The sequence below is a fragment of the Lampetra planeri genome, chromosome 29, assembly GCF_965212315.1.
Source record: "Lampetra planeri chromosome 29, kcLamPlan1.2.h2, whole genome shotgun sequence".
Taxonomy (NCBI): domain Eukaryota; kingdom Metazoa; phylum Chordata; class Hyperoartia; order Petromyzontiformes; family Petromyzontidae; genus Lampetra; species Lampetra planeri.
Genome location: NC_136135.1, coordinates 6398172 through 6417252, shown reverse-complemented (window position 1 = coordinate 6417252; position 19081 = coordinate 6398172). Strand labels below are relative to the sequence as shown.

Here is a 19081-nt window from a genome sequence, read left to right as displayed (position 1 = left end):
GTGTAACTCCGCGTCCACCCCCCTGCCGCTGCTTCTCTGCTTTCCTCTCACTCCACTCCCCTCCTTGAGCTCTATGCTCCAGCCACCAGGGCTTTTCTGTCTAAGCCCCCAGTCAACCTTCTGCTTCGTGGGAGGTCGCTCGTTCTTCTCTGCTGTCCCTAAGGTCTACAAGTCCCTCGCGTCAGCAGTACGGTGTTATCAACTCTCTGCCTCAGATTCGGCACCTTAGACTATTTCTCGTCCTCGCGAGTAACTAAATACATATGTATTATTTCCCCTGAATGATTAAGTTCCATTGTTCGAGTTGTATTTAAATGCTATCATTTCCATCCAAATTGTATTGAATGGCCATATATTAGCATCGCCAGGTGACCGACATCCAGAGAAAACTATTTCCGACTATTTTACCAGATAAGGCCCACTAGCTCTTTTTCAGAAGCGACCTGGCCACAAATGATAGCTCTACGAAATGGCTTATCACGTGGATATGTTGCGGAGCCAAATACTCTAAACGCGTGTTTCTAAATGTGGAGGGAAAAACTGGAAGACCCGGAGAAAAATCCACGAGACCACGGAGAGAGACACGCAAACTCCAAATGTACAGGTGTCAAGGGTCGGGATCGAACTCGCGACCTCATGCATACCAGGCGAAGAAGTTAAACATCTCGCCGCCGTGGTGCCTAGGTACCATCACAGTCTCCCCTCCACTGCATCTCCCACTTAACTCACTCCATTCTACCCAAGGCTACGTAAGGATACAAAGACAAAGAAGGAAGCTTAGAATTTGGATGTGGCGGTGCATATAGGTTAAAGGCTTTGGAGGCAAGGGTTGGTGAATCACATAGATTTGTGATTCTTCCAAACCCACTGAGCTTTAAAGTGCTTAGGAAATAGCAGCACAACAGAATGATTCGTGAGCACGCCCACACAGTAGACACAGTGAGCACTCTCCCCTCGTATGCATGGATTTTCCACTGGCACTCCCAATTTTCTCCCACATTTAGATATGTTCCCTTAAATACTCCTTAACGTAAGGGCAGGCTAGGTCAGGTTTTTGTCTTTGTGGCGTTTCTGGCTATTGACTCCGTAGTCACATTCGGCAAGTGGTGTCTATCTCTTGCCAGTTCTTCGATGTTCACCCAGTTGCTTCCGGTTGTTACCCCATGTTTTGATTTCGTGGATCTCTGCATTTCATTCAAAAAAGCAAGCCTCTCCATCGTGTCCAGGACGTCCAACTGGACTTTACCTGGCGGATCCCATTTGCAAGTTACCTTTGCCAGCCGCCTATAAACTCAAGAGCATTATTTTAGCCGGGCGCTGTGCAGCACGGCTGTGATCCTGCGCTTCGAAAACGGCAGTTCATGGATCGCGCACATCTGTGAAACTCTCAAACGCACTGGACAGCAACGTGGCCTGGAGGAAGATGGCACGCCAAGTGGGCGAGTGGTTGGGATTTCTCCAGGCACTCCGGTGCATTCCCACATGGAAAACGCTCGTTCATTGAATTGACGAATCATTCCAAAAAATCTTCCTTATACACGGTGAAGCCTTCCTGGATTATTGCTGGATAATAAATCACATCATCAGCCATTCTCAGCCGACACGCGAGCACGGGACTTACCCTTAGGTCGCGAGGGGAGGGCTGGGGACTCGGCGGTCGGTAGTCAGCCTGCGGGGTTGGGGGTCGCAGGTCAAACTGCGGGGTTGGGGGTCGCAGGTCAGCGGGGTGCTGCGGGGTCGGAGGGCGCGGCTCGGATAGCTGCGGAGTTGGGGGCCGGGACTCGGGCAGGGAGCGCCGGCCCAGGGTCGGGGAGCAGTTGGGGGTGCCACCACTTGCCCTGCTGGCGCACACAGCAAAAGACAAAGATCCCCCATATAGCCTGAACAGACTTTTGTGATGAGTACTGTTAGCGAACACCTATGAAGACCAGCACGGCACACGAAGGGGTGGGTGGCCAGTGCCATGCTCGGCCGCCTTTGCCTCCCTAGTGGCGATGTTTACACATCGCACCAGGTAGTCATTTGAGGCCGAGTCGACCTAGGGGAGTCCCGGGACAGGTTCAGATAATCGTCACTGGTGTTGGCCGTGAGCGGGATTCGCATTCAGGTCACCGGGTTCAGAGCGAAGAACGCTAACCACTGCGCCACCACTCCTCTGCAGTAGACGCGCACACCCCATGATTAACACGGGTGCGTGGATCTTATAAGTGCCTACAGGGCCCAAGGTCAGTGGCATGGAATATTTCAAGTGATATTTTCCCTTAGTTTGCAATGTAAATCGCTGTGAACCTGGGGGGGAAATCCTCCTTAAGGTATTTTATGCAACTGGTTCCTGGTTAGACCAGGGGATTCATGAGCTGGGCATGGTGGTAGCACATGCCTGTTATCCCAGGGCTGGATTTAGAGGCAAGGGTTGGTGGGTCAAAAATATGAGTCACTCGTACACCTGCCAGGCAATGAGATGGCCAACAAAAGGCAGTAGGGCATCCGGGTTAATGCGCACATCTGTGCGCAGCTAGGGTATTCCCTCATACGTGTGGCTTTTCTTTCGGGTATTCCAGCTTTTATCGCGTACACAAAACGCCGGTTAAAATGGAACCGATTGAATACCCCACTGCAGAAGAAAAATAAACTCGAGACACAAATGAGGCTTTCCTACTCAAAATGTGCCAGCGGATCTGCAAAGCTAAAGCAGGAACCGGTGACGGACCCATGAACCCACACATCAGGCAGGACCCTTTAAAATTACCTGAGGCGTAACTCCAACCTGTGTTATAGTGCGGCCTTACAACGCTGCTTTCTGTACCAGGCCTGTGCGATTGTCACGGTGGATGTCAGGGAGTGCCGAGTGCGCACCGCCGCTACGTTCACATCCTCCACGCTAGCGCCCGGCCACGTCCAGGGGAAACCAGAGCCGCGGCGGCTACAGCTGCCGAATCTTTCATGATCCCGGCCAACACGCAACAACAGTTACACCTCTAACCGTGCAGCCAAAGGTGTAACCAGCATTGGCTAAATAAAAGTACAACGAGTTTTGGGAACCACTAGATTAGGCTAACGGGGGAGGGGGGGTGCGGGGCAAGGATTGTTAGTGAGCTAACAGCTCGACTGGTGAGGTCAGCACAACACCCAGGGGCCACCTTCGCATTTCCCGGCGTGAGCGCGACGCTCACACATGACTGACACCGATGGGCATGTCCAGTATTTAAACCCAGTAAAATAGCGCCGCGCATCTGGGTGTAGGTCCCCCCCCTCTACTACACGCGCTGCCGGCCTTGAAAGGATGACGGTTGCAAGGAGGAAGACACGAAAGGAGGCACAGTGGCCCCCACCGAGGTCTTCCGGGAGTGGATGAAACCCACTTAGGCATAGTCCCACGTGAAACGTGCATAACATAGCAAGAGACAGCAGCAGCAGCAGAGACATGTCCTTGTCAATGCAAGGCGTCGTGTCAATACAACGATGAGTCAAAATTGATTCTCAGTGACTCCCGACCATTCTCATCAGCGAATGCAAATCGTGTGTGTGTGTTATGTTGTTGTTGTTGTTTGTTGGGTGCTGTTAGCCATTGCCTCTTTAAATGCAATGTGCCAGTTGAACGCAAGCTAGTGTTTGGGTAGGAAATATAACAACAGAGGAAGAGAAATAGGGCTCCAGACAGACTTTTGGGGCAAGTGCTGATTGCGAGCACCTCTGAAGGCCGGCACGGCAGGGTACACGTTTGGCTACGTACGTATCCAACCGTGCTAATCGGAGGTGTGGATGGCCAGCACCATGCCCAACCGCCTTTTCCTTCCCAATGGTGATGCGTTCACACTGCACCAGGTTCTTATTTGAGACTGAGTCAACCTAGGGGAGGCCCAGGACCAGTTAAGATAACCATCACTAGTGCTGCCTGCGAGAAGGAACTGAACTCGAATTGCCGGGTTCATAGTGCAGTGCGGTAACCGCTACACTACCGCTCCCCACAATTAGAGAAAATACATATCTTAAACAAAATCGATTCATAAAACAATTGCCTACATCGACTTATGCAAAAACACAGCTTTCAGGAGACTCGTCCACTTGACTGCTTCACCAAGCTTCTTTTTAATTTGGTATATGATGCTCTGAAGACATCTATGGCCCATTCATGCTGACTTGTGTGGCTTTAGTTACAGGTCTCTTAATTTCCTGTTTACAATACCGGATGTTTGTGCGTTACGGTGACCATGTGATATCATTTACGTCGCGTCTAGTTGCTCTAGCATGCCCGAATGGTTCGAGCAATTTTCATCGTGCCCTTCATGCCAAACTGTGGTCTTTTTTTTTTACGCAATGGTCCATTATGTCAACATCTCACTCTGTAGTCCCGTGCCAATGTGAACAGAACCAAACGTTAATTGTGCCCCACTGAATTAATTAAACATGAGCCACGAATTCCAAGCAAGCAAGCAAGCGACTCACTTCTTTCAACGAATAATCGTCGATGGGTTATTTTTCCAATGCACAATCTTGTTTTGTTTGTTCTGTGCCGTGCGGGAACAACATTTTATCAAGGGCTGGAATTCAAACGTCGAAATTTGTTTTTTTAGATCGTCGGCAAAACAAGACAACACCCGCGGTGAAGATATTTTTAAACTGCCTCAGTTATTACAGTGCAATTAAACGCGTGACATGCCTCAGTACCTTCAGTGCTAGGCGAGGGTTTGGTTTCCTAAAGCAGTCTTGGAGGACGCAATTCCTGCAAGCGTCCTGGTCCCTGGTGCTGAAATTTAGGCTGGCCTAACGGTTCCTCGAATCTCATTAAAGAATCACAATCAGTCAATCAGTGTTGTCTGAATTTCGATTTAAAGCTTTCGTGACTGCAGGGATTCATCTTCTTGGTTCTTTCGGTAAAGTCACGTAGAAGGGAAATAATAACATAATAAAAATAAAACATTATAAAATACAATTATTCTGTTAGATTTTTATTCTTTTATTACTTCCCTTCTACGTGACTTTACCGAAAGAACCAAGGAGACAGTGTCGTCTGTTAAACCAGGCGGGTGCTCATTGCGACGCAGCATCTATTTTACCAGGGAAGACCTGTACTACCTTTAGTTTGAATACATTTTTGGGGGGGGGGGGCGTAATTTACGAGTGTAGGGTGATTTTGGAACCGGCTGCATTTAAACGCATGCCTTTTAATTCATTCACAGTGCACGAGGGTATTTCTCCATAAAATACGACGACTGGGTTGGCCTGCGATTATTTGCGCCCGTGCACCGCCACCGACGCAGTCTCCCACACGACAAAAAAAATTCTGCGATCGTTTTAACTATTTCTGACATTAACACAACATAATGGCCAGCTGAATGAACACGTTTACAAAAATACGAATTTAAGACATCGCTATAGTGTGGGATATTAATGAAGTCCAAAGGCGTTGTCAAATTCCATGTGCAATTACATATCAAACAGCCAGTTTCTTCTACAGTGCATCTCGTCTGCCCGTATTGCCACTGTAATTCGCTTAACCGTTAAATTGCTCTCACCAAGTCAAAATAAACATGCACATGACGTACCCAAGGACACGAATGCAACCTGCAGCAAAGCATTGCACTCGCTACTTGCCGGTGGACGGATGGCCACATTAATTATGAATACAAACACAAAAAGAAAACGCACGGACACGCCACACGCGTACGCACGCACGCACGAGTGTGCACGCACACGTCATATGCCGCATCCTGAAGAAGCAAAGTCCCCGAAATAGACCGAGATATTTTTAGCACAGCTCGGCATTGTCATCGGCAGCACACCTTGCATCTCATCGGTGGAGAAAGAGAGAGAAAATACATCGCGAGCAAAAACAAGCATCCTGAACGGGGCATTACCTCAACATTCCCGTGAAGGCAGCGCCGATATTTTGTGATTTTTTTTTTACGTGTTTATTGTTGAGCACTGACAGCATTGGTCGGCGCCGAGTAAGCGGAGAGCTACATTATCCGCTTTACAATTGGATAGCGGGCGAGCACATGACCGCATCAGCTGTTGGGACCCACTGCATCCCAATTGGCTGCGGCTTGAGGGTGGTTTCCTTGGCGACGGGAGGATAAAGGGAGATGATGCGGAAGGGGCAATGGCGTGGGAGAGAGAGCTTCGCAAGCAGCTGACCAAACGGGAAGAGCGAACACGAGGGATGCCAAGCGCAGATGTCGTGCGTGCGGGGGGGGGGGCACGGGGAGTGGGACAGCGAAAGTGAGATCGCGACTGGGAAAATCGGGGAGGGAGAAGAACAAGGGAGGCGCAATGGGGCGCACAGGAAATGAGTTGCGGAAGGGAAATAGACGGGAGAGTTGAGATCCATTTACATGACCACCGCTGGCACGAGCCACTTTTGATGAAATAAGAGCACATCGATTAGCATGCATCCATCACGGACTAGAAGGAGCTGCATCACGACTGCCAGGCGCTCATGTAAACGGATAAAGGGACACTGACGGAAAGGAGAGTATTAAATTATGTGCCCAATACCAAAAAATACATGCGGTACGTCAGCATCTCAGTGCCATGCTGTGTCGCCAATACGCACGCGTACATTCATACGGTAGCTTACTCACCCTATTGTCTCTGTTGACGAGTCAAATCTGCAAAAGAGAAAAAAAAAGGATGCATGAGATAATGGATTTCCTTACATGAATTCATTCTTCAAAGCTGCCATCCATTTTGCAGTCACGTTGCACCTGCCTGTACCATCGTGACGGTTCCTTACCAGCAGAATAAAACAAACTGGGCAATCCACAAAAGCCACAATATTCCTCACCGTGTAGACAAGCACGTTGGCCCTGTGTCTGCGGAATTACAGTGCAACAATGACTCGGCAGCGTCATTCATAAAGAAAAAACTTACCATATTCTCCAGATGATATGACGGATTTTTTTTTTCCCTTTAAATTATTTAAAAGCAAAAGTTGGCGGTGAATCTTAATCCTTTCCCATTGCGGTGACGCAGGTAGATGTACATCATCGCAATGGGATGTATGTGTACATCATTTTTTTCCGATTCCGTTCCGGTGACGTACATGTAAGTACGGAACAGAATCGGCACGTCTTCAGGTCACAAGGTGTACTGAGGCTTTCCACAAGGCCATGCGGGAGGAGAGTGTGGCACAGCTTGGCGCCAGCTATCATACAATGCGGTCGTGTCACTACAGTTATCTGCGGTGAGAACAATGTATTTTAAAACAGCGGCGCTATGCCTCTCGAAATAAAATTAACCGTGAACCGCTTGCGCGTTCAGAGATTCAGCGGTGAACGGAACCCACCATGCAACGTACAAACGTCCCGGAACGGGCAAGGGTTAAATGCCAACGATGTGGCCTGAAAATCTGCCACGCGAACAAGCACGCTACCATTGTGCTAAGCATCGAATCTACATGCCACCAGAGGTCGCAATCGGGTACCCGATACCCGTACCCTACCCGATACCCGGCTACCCGTACCCGGCCGGGTACGGGTACGGGTACCCGTTTGCGACCCTGGTACGGCCGGGTACGGGTACGGGTAGGCCGTGAGTCACTGGTGAGTAACCGTTTGTCACGGATGCCTGTATATTTGGAATTCGCAAAGAAACGTGTGTTTAGATATCTTGGCCGCTACTATGAATTCCGAAGTATGATGATGATATCAGCCACTTCGATGAGCTTTCATGTGTGACCATGTCACCTCTGAAAAACATCTGATAGCTCAGTGGTAAATAAAATCTTAATTTTAGTTGAGGAGTTCCAGACCACGTGGGCAGGAACAGAAAGCGGGCGACCCTCCCACTCCGATCAGCATAGTCGGTTACGTACGGTGCGAAAGAAGTTCAACATACATACATACATACTAAGGAAATGACATCGACAAGAGCCTTGATTGCGTGCGAGCACGTTTAATTTGGATCCACACAAGAGCGACCAGGTGTGCAACTCTGTGGCATTTAACTGAATCGTTTGTCATGTAGACGTCTCCGCAACCAGTTGCGAGCAGTTGCACAACCAGTTGCTTACAGTGGAGACAGACCCCGACTTACAAGCATCGACCTGCTCGGCGATGCGTAGCTAACGAAATTCATCACACGCACACGCTTGCCAACTTACGATTGGTCGATGCAATTCTGCAAATGCGGTTTGGTTTATCGGTTGTGCAACTAAACGCTCAGATGTGGACAAAGCAGTTGCAGGCAATGAGTCGGGCGATTTCGAGAGAGCGATGTTGGTTGGGCTGCTGATCACTTAGCAGTGGAGTCAGGTTTAGGGTTAACAAAGCTTCTTCACACTCTCGTCAAAAAAGCTGAGGACATACCAGCTGGGCAGATACGTAAGAGTTAAGAGCGATTCATCTCTTGGGTTACATCTTCCTTTTAGGTGGCGTGGCGGCACATTCAACCGCAATCCCAATTTTCAATCGAGGGGCACTAATTATTCAACCAAATGCTTAGCCACATTATAATGAAAATGCCTTAAGATATGTAACAACAATTCTCTTGAATATTCATAATTTCTTGCATCAATTTTAGTTCAATAAGCATTTGTAATTCCATGGATATATGCTGATTGTATATGGACACTATGTAGTCCACGTATATAACACATGTCGAATAAATACAAAATGTACGGCACTTTGTCAATCCACTGCTGGATTAAGGCATTGTATATCAACCACAATATCTATAATAATTGATGAATCCGTGTACGAATGTGCACAGATGCACATTTCCATATCCTGCATATAATTATTAAATAACGTGTTCAGATTTAACTGCAAGACCGTGTAAATCTCCACTTGTGGTTTCTCCAAGTTAACGTACGGCAACCGACATTTCGGAGAAACAGCACCGTGTCATATTGTCGCTTGGCAAAACTTCCAGCTAAACGTATTCTCGTTCGTGTAAACCAGAACTTTACAAACTCGTTGTAGAGGAAGTGCAGACTGCAGATTGAACGAACATGTTGTGCAACGAATTACAAGTGTTCCCCAGCAACTGCAGACTCAAGGTGCCTTTGGATAAAGTGCTAAACAGAAGAAGAAAAAAAGCAGGTGTGCAAGCTTCCACTCGCTCACCTTTTGGAACAATTTAACGTCAAATCAGTCCCGTGGGCCTGTCGCCGCGCGGGTCCGATTTAAGCGAACAATGCGCACGGAGACGATCTCCCCACGTCGACAGAGACGTAAATGCTGGCCGCTGCATAACGCGTGGGGCTGCAAGCCGGGAGATCATTCAATAAGGAGCATCTGTCCCCGAAGCGACGCCAGAACTCACAGGAGGCGCGGATTACGCAACTCAAATGCAACCCGGAGCGCCGAGACAATACCGCAATGAATGCGCGGCCTTAGGAAGTCATTAGGTGCGGCTCGTCCGATGATGAAAAGAACCTTTAAATACCAGCGACCAGCAGGTAACGACCACAGGTAACAGACCTGCAAATCACCCCCTTGGCTTTCCTATAAGAAACACTGGCACCAGCTATTGTGGATATGCAATTTGTGTCACGTGACGTAGAACCATTTGTCAATATACTGCCAGATGAAGGCCTCTCTACGCTGCGACGGTCATGGGGGCGATTTAACCAGGCCGGTCACATTGAGTTTCTCAAAAGGGAGTGGCGGGTGGGGTTGGGTTGGGGGGCAGCTCAGGATCGGTTCAGATATCACTGGCTCGTCACTAATGCGAGGCAAGGCCGAGGATCAATCTCGGCTCGCTGGGTTCACAGCACAGTGCGGAAACCACGGCACCACTGCCCCACGACCCTGGTGGTGAGATGTTATCTGCCCCTCAACCCTGATGGTGAGATGTTGTCTGCCTCGCCTGGTATACAGGAGGTCGTGGGTTCGATACGAACCCTGTATATTTGGAGGTTGGATGTCTCTCTCTCAGTGGTTGCGTGGATTTTTCTCCGGGTCTTCCAGTTTTTCCCTCCACATTTAAAAACATGTGTATTTACGGAGTATTTGGTTGCTATACATTTCCACGAGATAAGAAGCCACTATCATTTGTGGCCATGTCGCTTCTGAAAAAAAGCGATATAACTCAGTGGGCCTTATTCTTAGGTTTTTTCGGCAAAGTCACGTAGGTAAAAAATTAAAATTAATAAAAGTTAAATAAAATAAAAATCACGACGTTTCGGAGGCAACACAAGCTTCCGTCTTCAGGTGCAACCGTCACAGCACGATACGTGACTTTACCGAAAAAACCTAAGAATATGAATCCTTGCAGTCACGAAAGCTTAAAATCTAGAATCAGTGGGCCTTACCTGGTAAACTAAATCAATAAAACGTGATACTCAGTAAAATATTTAAGTACTCGTTGCATTATTCTTACATCACCTCCGATTAGCACAGTCGGCTTCGTACAGTGCAAAAGAAGTTCAACATACATACATCAGAACCCCTGTCCCTGCTTATGGCCACATTGTATATCTTCATGGTGTAATCACAAAGTACTTCAGCTGGCGCGTTGTGCCGCATGCCTTCGCTCGAGAGCTTTGAAGACGGTTGTTAGTGATATCGTAAATCAGTGACACCCTTAAATGCACTGAACTGTAAGGTGGCCAGAAGATGGTACAGCAAGCGGGTGAGTGGGTGGGTTTTTCTCCTGGTTATCCAGTGCCCTCCCAACATTCAAAACGCTCCTTAAAAGGAATTGGCCAAACATCCCGACGCAGCACTCTCCTGAAAGTCTTGCGACTCAGCGAGGCTTACCTGGAATATTAAATTACACTCTACAACAACATTATTAGAAATAAATGGTCGACCACATTGCTAACACGTTCACAGGCATTAGCCAGCTTTTATTTGTTAAACCTAACTCAAACATGTTTAACCACCCGTGTAAATCTTCTTCTTTCGTACGGCTGCTGATATAGATACGGAGCAATAATTACAATTTCACATTTCGGTGGTCAAGCCAGATAACCGCATCGGGAGTAGCGGAATGTATCACTGTGATGCCTCCTTCGTATTTGTGAATCGGGCATTGCATTATTACACGATGTACGGTCTGTTCTGGATGACCACAGTTGCACGCTACTGGAGAGTTTTTAAATTTCCATTTGTGCATCAGGTATCCACATCTGCCATGGTGTGTGCTGATGCAGTTTAGAGTAGACCATGATGAGAACACTCATCCTGCAAAATATATATTTGTTGGGTAGCCGAGTGTTGCATTTCCTTGCCTCTGGGCTGACGCATTCTGTGAAAAATCGACGTAATCATCATGTTCATATCAATGGCGCTACCTTTGATAACCCGAGTGATGATGTCCAGCCCGACCACGATGAATCTGTGTCGAGGCCACTGATCATGTACATGTGCAGTCCCTTTTCTCTATCCACTGCTGGATGAGGGCCTCCCCACACCTTCCTCGATCTTAGATCGAGTGAGATTGGGCACATTCCGAGTCATAGGTCGACTGATCCATGCCATACCCCCGGCCACGACTTACTGGACTACTCCTCGCGTAAACCCCGCCGTGGCTATTCACCGATGCACTGGAGAATTACTCATCTCATCCATTCTTGCAATAATCATGAGCGGACGACAATTAGCACGTATGCATAAAACATAACCCTGCTCTTAACTTGCCACATGGTCTATTAGTCTTTCATTTTTCATTATCGTAATTGAATTTTTTTTATTTTTTTTCGCTTTCCTTCCTGTTTCTTTCCGCCGCTCGTGATGCTACGTCTCGCCAAGTCGCCCCGGCCGCTCTTTCCCCCCCCCCCCCCAGCGTGGCCCCCTGTTTTTTTTCCCCCGTACCATTGACTTCACTCCCCACAGCCTCCAACCATGCGTCCCCAGCCGCTCCCCCCCACCCGACATGCCACCGCTATCTCCCTTCCGCCACAGCCCTCCGTCATAACTACAGACGCCCCTCGGCACCCCGCACAGCTACTGCCCCACCGCACCCGGACCCAGCGTGACTGACCCCCATCTGCCCTTCCTCACAACCCTTCTTCCCCTTGCTCCGAGATCCATTAGATATGAGTGCCACCTCTCAACCCATGCCTCCATAATGGTTGTTGAAAGCTTTCTGTCCTCTTTAATCCAGGGGGCTCCACGAGCATGCCTGCGTGAGCCGCTGACAGTTTTCCCAGTACACTTGCATGGACATTTTTTTTTATGTGTGCCAAAATAAAAAAAAACATGAACTTTTTTTTCTTTCCAAAACACAACACGGGCCACCGGCCGTGGTCTTGTCAGCGATTTCCCGGCGTTCGGAGGCTGCGTGGATAGCATTGCATTGTTATTATTTGGTTCTTTAGGTTAAGTCACGTCTAAAGATAAAATAATAAATTAAATTAAATAATAGAATACGACGTTTCGATTGCAACACAAGCAATCATCATCAGGTATAATGAAATAGCGACATAAAATCTAACCAGAAAACTATAGACAGACATATTAGCAGACAGATATCACCAAGATACATAGCGGGAGCAACACAGGTAACAGAGAGGGGTGATCGTCTCTGTGGGGTGGCCTTAAATAGACAGAGGGGGGGGCGGAGGCAGAGAGAAGGAAGGGGGGTTAGAGAAAAAATTAGCATATCAATGAGTGGTCAAAAGACGTGGTGCTGCACGGCAAGTAAGCCTGAAAATCAGGAGGACACACTGCATTGGTTTTAGGGGGCACGGAAGTGGCAGAAAGTTCATGGTGGGTGCCTAACCCTGTGACCACCTGCATGAACTGCAGTGGCTCTGGCTGGGGGAGGTGCTTCAGGTCAGGTGCCCCCCACCCCCCCCGAGTAAGAGGGAGCTCCTGCAGGTTGCATAGGCAGCACTCGAGATCAATTGAAAGAGGACATCAATGACCGATATGGATGATGCCGCCCAAACATCGCCGCCATCGCTTCTTTCCTCTTGCCAGATCAAGTAGCTGCTGCACAGCCACATGCCGATCTCCCCGTTGTATGTATGTATGTATAATGAACTTCTGTCACGCCATACGTAGCCAAACGTGCTAGTCGGAAGTGCGGATGTTCCGTTCTTAAAGCCTCCTGGTTATAGAGTGTTTCATACACGGTATGAATGTGTGCCCCCCCTCCCCCACGTTACACCCCCCCCCACCACCGCCATGGCCCACTATTTAACTATTTACCATTTTCTAGAATCACCACTGGAATGGTGTCTGTGCATGGTTAGGAATCCCTGGCCATGCCCTCACTTTTAAAGGGATGAAAAATCAAACGCTGTCACTTTAATGTGGACTAATGCATCTCAACGGACCAACGCTTGGTCAAATAATGGCCAGTAACTTTATAAACTGTAGATAATTAAATTCTAAGAGGTGCACTAAAAAATGCACAGTACAAACACAAGCACTCTATGTTTACTGCAGGAGTAATGCAGAATTGATTCATGGATTCATATTGATTCTTTCGCCCATAATATCTGCATCAAATTGCCTCGCGAAATAATCAATGTTTTTCGATCTGCACAAAAGAGACAAAGATACCACCCTGCAATTAATTGCTCATGCCACTGCGGGCGGAAGCGTCTCCCCGCTCGAGAGATCTGTCGACTGCATTTATTTGGCCTACTCTACGACGAATGAAATATAAAGACCATAATGGTGACCGTAATTTGCAAAATGTTGGGATCGTGTCATTGGCAGAGCATAAGTTGGGGGTAACTTATGTTACTCTGTTTTTAATCTTTAAAAACCTAACTGGCTCAACCCCACTCTCCAGGAGGCTTTAATGTGAGAATGCAGAAGAGGAGAGAAACGTGACCTCCGTTACAGATTAACCTCCATTCAAGTTATATATAGAGAGCGTGCTTCTCAAATGGGAATTACTGGTTAAAGCACGGTCGTGCACAGGAGCACGCACGCACACGTAAACTCTCCCGTGTGTCCCCGCTCGCCCTTCGGCCAATCAATGCTGCGCACGGCCAGCGTCGGGGTGCGCTCGGGCTTAGCCCGAGGCGGTGGCAGCCGCGGTGAATCCACGACAGCCGCGGTGAATCCACGACAGCCACGGTGAATCCACGGCAGCGTCGCGCATTCCACCGAGTTCCACCGCTGTTATTAACCGGGCGTCGTGATACAGTCACGTGCGTCTCAATCGGGCTCAGGACAACTGTGGGCAAATCGCTTCCACAGAAGAATCTGGGAAGATTTGTCCCAATTCGATAATAGTTTTGGTTGGTGGATTTATGTCCACGAATTAGAAAACTTGTGATTCAGGATCGTTCTTACAGTCTCTTTTACTTCGTATGTACAGCCCATTGTCAGTCCACCGCTAGATGAAGGCTTCCACAGCCGTGGAGGATGTTTGATCATATTCCGTCACGCTGGTCAGTGCGAGAACTGTTTCAGACATCATTCGCAAGCGACGTGAGCCATGGCCGGGAATTGAACTCGGCTCACCGGGTTCACAGTGCAGCGGACCAAGCGCTCCTTCCATCGCGCCCCTCAATAATATTACCCGCTTGTACAGTTTGACTCACGCCACCGGCAGTGCGTGTAAAGAGACCGTGAGAGTCAACACGGTTTGTTCTTTAAAGCGACGCATCCTTACTCAGCCTACGAGCGACGCACAGGAGTGGCTTTACGCGTTTGTTTTGGCCCGTTCGATCATCGTCTCTCACAACAGATCCAGTTGCACCTCCTCCTAGGCACGACACAACACCGGATTAAAACGCTTTAATATTTAATTTCAACTCTGAGAGTGGGGAAAAAAATGTGTTCTTGGCACTTTCGTCCGGCTAAACACAACGGCGCCGCAAACACACGGCGCAGCAGTGGGGAGGAGGGCAAAGGGGCCTTTGCAAGCTCTGTCCGGTCCAGGAGGATTTTTGTGCACGTCAGCGAGTGGAGGGGGTTATGGGAGGATGGATAGGGTGGGGGGGGGCTGGGGTGGTGAAACGGGCCTAAATGCAAGCAGGCATCAATTGAGGGCATTACTGGGATAAAGCTTCGGAAAAAGCACGCGGTCATTTACTGCAGACAACCCAGAAACCGCAACAGGCGAGCGGCGAATGGAGACGCGAGTACAGAGGAAGCTACTCAAATCCAGCCCGCATCAGCGATGTATCGGGCGGCACTGGACCTCTCATGCCCTTCCGTTCCTTTCCATTAGTTTGCGCCCAGGTCTTTTAAAGCTGCCCAGCGTGGCGAGCCCACTCACAGCCCCGTGCTCGTAACGGATGGGTCGTAACGTAAAATAGATACACGGAATCTGCCGGACATGTGCACACTTTTGTGGTCTTGGCTTACACAATTTGTCAGGCTATTCATAGACTCCTTTGTTGTGCCTTCCAGTGGTTGTCTGTTTAAAACAAACCTTCCCATGTAAACATTGTGTGCAAACCCAAATAGCTTCTAAAGACCCAGGCGTTATGACCATTTACAATTTGTAAAGGTTTTAAATCCTTGTACAGCAATTTCATCTCTCGGCAAGTTTATTCATCAAGTGTGACCACAGTACGAGTGATTAAACAGCTAAAACGTGGTAAGCCGTGTGGAAAATCACACAAGGTGGGGCAAATGTGGGTACAGCGGCACCTCTTGCCACTAACTCATCTGGTTAGCGTACACGAGTAGTCAACGTAACCCCGGGGCGATGGCATGGCCCAGTGCCACTTGTTCATCTTAAACGAGTCGTGCTGCTGTGTGCTGGGTGTCATGGTCCAAATTTGCCAAAAATCGGGGAAAAAATAATTTGCAAATTACTACCCAACTTGGGATTTCACGTAGCAACATTTCTCCCCCGACTATGAAACTCCTGCAAATGTGTCCGTGAAATACAGCGCCTCTGTGATTACCTGCGCTATAATAATAGCACGAATACCATACGTACAAAATTATTATATCTGTCGTGGGAGGCATGCCCTTTTCTTGCAATGGGAGAGTATTGATCCATGACTACCCCTACCTTGGAATTCATCTCACGGGGATATGATGGGGTCTTTTGCAAGCATAAGCTACTTTTCTTCTTCTCAAGCACCGGACAACAGCAGTTAGACAAAGCAGTTACGATCCTTCACGTTCAACCAATGATTACCAGCATCTCAGAATGTACCTGCAGATTTCAGCTCAACAGAAGTGAGCCTAATAAAATACAAAAATATACCATAATATAGAGGTGACTGGGCAGTTCACGGGTCAGCGCACCGGGCCAGCATTGCTAAGATCCTGGGTTCGAATCCAGGCAGCCACTCTTGATTAAACTGTGTAAACAAGCACAGTAAGTTGATGGTATCAACCCATACTCTTAGGTTTTTTTCGGTAAAGTCACGTAGGTAAAAAAAAAATAATAGAAATAATAATAGAAATAAAATAATAAATCACGACGTTTCGGAGGCAACACAAGTCTCCGTCATCAGGTGGGACCGTCACAGCTGATACAGTAAATTCAGCTGTGACTTTACCGAAAAAAACCTAAGAGTATGAATCCTTGCAGTCACGAAAGCTTCAAATCTGGTATCAACCCAATCACCAATGACCGTACAAATACAAAAAAACCCACGTCAGATGACATTTGTACTCTTTCCACCTTTGGCTGAAATCCAGTCTGAAGCCTACAAATTTTGTTTAAATGCCATACAGTGGCGATCATTTCTCATGGCAAGGAAGCAATCCTTAGTGCATGGGGGGGGGGAAGACCACTTGAAGGAAAAGTCAGAAAAAAGTTCCATGAAATTTCCTTCCGCAAGTCGTTGCCGAAGACACGTGGCACGGCCTGCCCTCCGCGAGAGAGCGCCGTGTTGATACTTTGTCTCACGATAAGACACCGAGAGTGCAAGTGTAACAAACATTTGAGATTTAAAGCTAGGGGCGCACTTACTCACAGACTTTATTAACAATAACGCAATAACAGCCGTGCGCCAACTGCACAGTTGTGCTCGCAAAGCAACGTGCTGGGGACGATGGCCTCGGCTACGATTATCGAGCTATGTTTGGCAGAAACGGGAAGCCCGCAATCGCTCTCGCGTCGCGTTACACGCGGCTCTAGGTTCACGTAGAAATTTCACTCTCAGTTTCTCGCGGCGCTATTAATTGCGCAGTTTTTAAGGGCTCTGCAATTTGATACAAGGCCTTTTGGGCATCGATATCGATGAATGTCAAATTTCCCGCCATGGGACAAGGGCTATCGCGGGGGGAATTAAAATGATCCACTTCCGGGCCTAAAAGGAGTACAAAGCTTTAAAAGCAGCAAAACTCAAGCTAATTATTAATGTCGCTAGAGAATTATCCGAATTGAATTTCACAACATTTGCAGGTGATTCTCACGCGGAATGACGCGTCAATTGAGGGGACTTTTCTATCTACGTGACTTTACCGAAAGAACCAAAGAATATGGGATATCACTCATGAATCTACATATAATGGTTCGTAACCTATTATAAATGATGAGTACATTTGGTATATCGAGCCTTTCTTACCACGCAAGGATAAGCATGGTTCACAGAGGAGTATACCGTAGCCTGCAGCAGTTTCACACTCGGGGACGATCTTGCCAATGACGGCTTCAATCAATTCAGTCATTTGCATGTAATTTGCTAATTTGACAAAGTTGGACTGTGACAAGAGCACACACGGCCTACTCGGGTTTCAATTTCGTCAGAGGACCTTTAACATCCAATATGAAGCATTTGGCACAGTATTTTTTGGGTTAAGACACTCGCAGTATTTACCAGGGCGGCCGCTGGGCTCGAACTGCGAACATCTGCAACGAGCGGAAAAAAAACATGCCGCTGGTTGGACGTTCCACAGCCTCAACCTATCTGCTGTACTGCTTCCTGTAGGGCGTCTTGTAATACCTGGCAGTCTCACACACGACGACAATCTGCACCATCTACCAGCAGCACGTCTGTAATGCTGGATTGCAGGTTTGTGCCAACACATCTGATATAACGGTTTCATGTAACATATTTGTATAATAAGCGGCTAATCTGTATGTATGGTTGTCTAGAAAACTCCAAAAACTTGCCACCAATTTCAATGAATGAGGCGTCATTTGAAAGCCCAAGAAAAGTAGTTTATGCATATTAGGTCAATCACAACATATATATTTTTTTAAATACCCTTCGGCCAATAATTAATTCGGTGCATCAGCCATGGTGCTGCTTATCCACTCTCCCGTTTGCAAAAATCAAGTGGCGTGACCCCGTTTCAAAATCATGCAACGGTAAGGTGTGCACAGCTAGTAAGGTGTATGGCAGGTAACAGGGTGGAGGGGGGAGCTTTAGAATATCAACGGGCCTCCCAACATATCGTTTAAACGGACCAGTAATGAGAGTCAGGTGGGTGGGGAATGTTTGATAGGTCAGATGAGTGTTACGTGTCACGCAATCCAGTCCGTAGGTCAGGCTAGCTTTCTAGTTATACATTAAAGAGTTTGCACGCGGTATGTCCACATTCAGTCAAACAAGTCAAGGTAATTTTATGCTCAAATGAGTACTGAGGCGGTGTTCATCTCCTGTTGACAGCCCTGAACAAGCGGTGAAAATTCCACATTCATATGGTGGGGGGAAAATCTATCACTAAGACAGCCACTCTTTAATTCCCCACAAACTGATTGTATCGACCCCAGAGGGATGATGGTCTGAGTTAACCCCCAACAAGGATTTGAACTCACAATTTTCCAATTGCAAACAGCTCGCTCGACTGCTGAGCCAGCCACCTGGCTATGTTAAGGCCTAAAAGGCAGCTGGAGCAAGGACACTTTGACAAATAAGTGGGTGGGATATACTCGTTGGTTCTTTCGGTAAGTGACGTAGGTGGAAATAAAAATAAATAAATAAAAATAAAATAACCATTTAATCGCGACGTTTCGGAGGCAACACAAGCTTCCGTCATCAGGTGGGACAACCACAGCAAAAAACAGAATTACTGTAGTGGGCAGGTGGGTGGGATATCTTAGCCAACACCGCGCCTGGCACCAGCTACTCATTTAAAGCGCCGTTGACCTCGTGGAGGCCCAGGACTTGTTCAGATATCACTCGTCACTGATGTTAGGCACTGGCCGAGAATCAAACTCAGATTGCTGGTTTAACAGCATCAAGAGATCACTGCTATGTCACCGCTCCCTAAAAAACAAAGACACGTGCACACTTGCACACACATACACT

The 19081-nt window shown here is 47.8% G+C and overlaps 1 protein-coding gene across 6 annotated transcripts in view; it reads right to left on the bottom strand.

The window, feature by feature from the left end:
* The window catches only part of LOC144728627 (protein Aster-B-like), a 125956-nt gene that overhangs the window by 54486 nt on the left and 52389 nt on the right, over positions 1-19081 (bottom strand). For 4 of the 6 annotated variants that reach the window (XM_078608183.1, XM_078608180.1, XM_078608184.1 and 1 more), the window contains exons 2-3: positions 6585-6611; positions 1622-1841 (exon numbers count right to left, since the gene is read on the bottom strand). In XM_078608183.1, coding sequence (XP_078464309.1) covers positions 1622-1841; positions 6585-6611 — 247 coding nt within the window. The remainder of the gene's footprint in view (positions 1-1621; positions 1842-6584; positions 6612-19081) is intronic. The other 2 variants (XM_078608181.1, XM_078608185.1) reach the window with 1 other exon arrangement.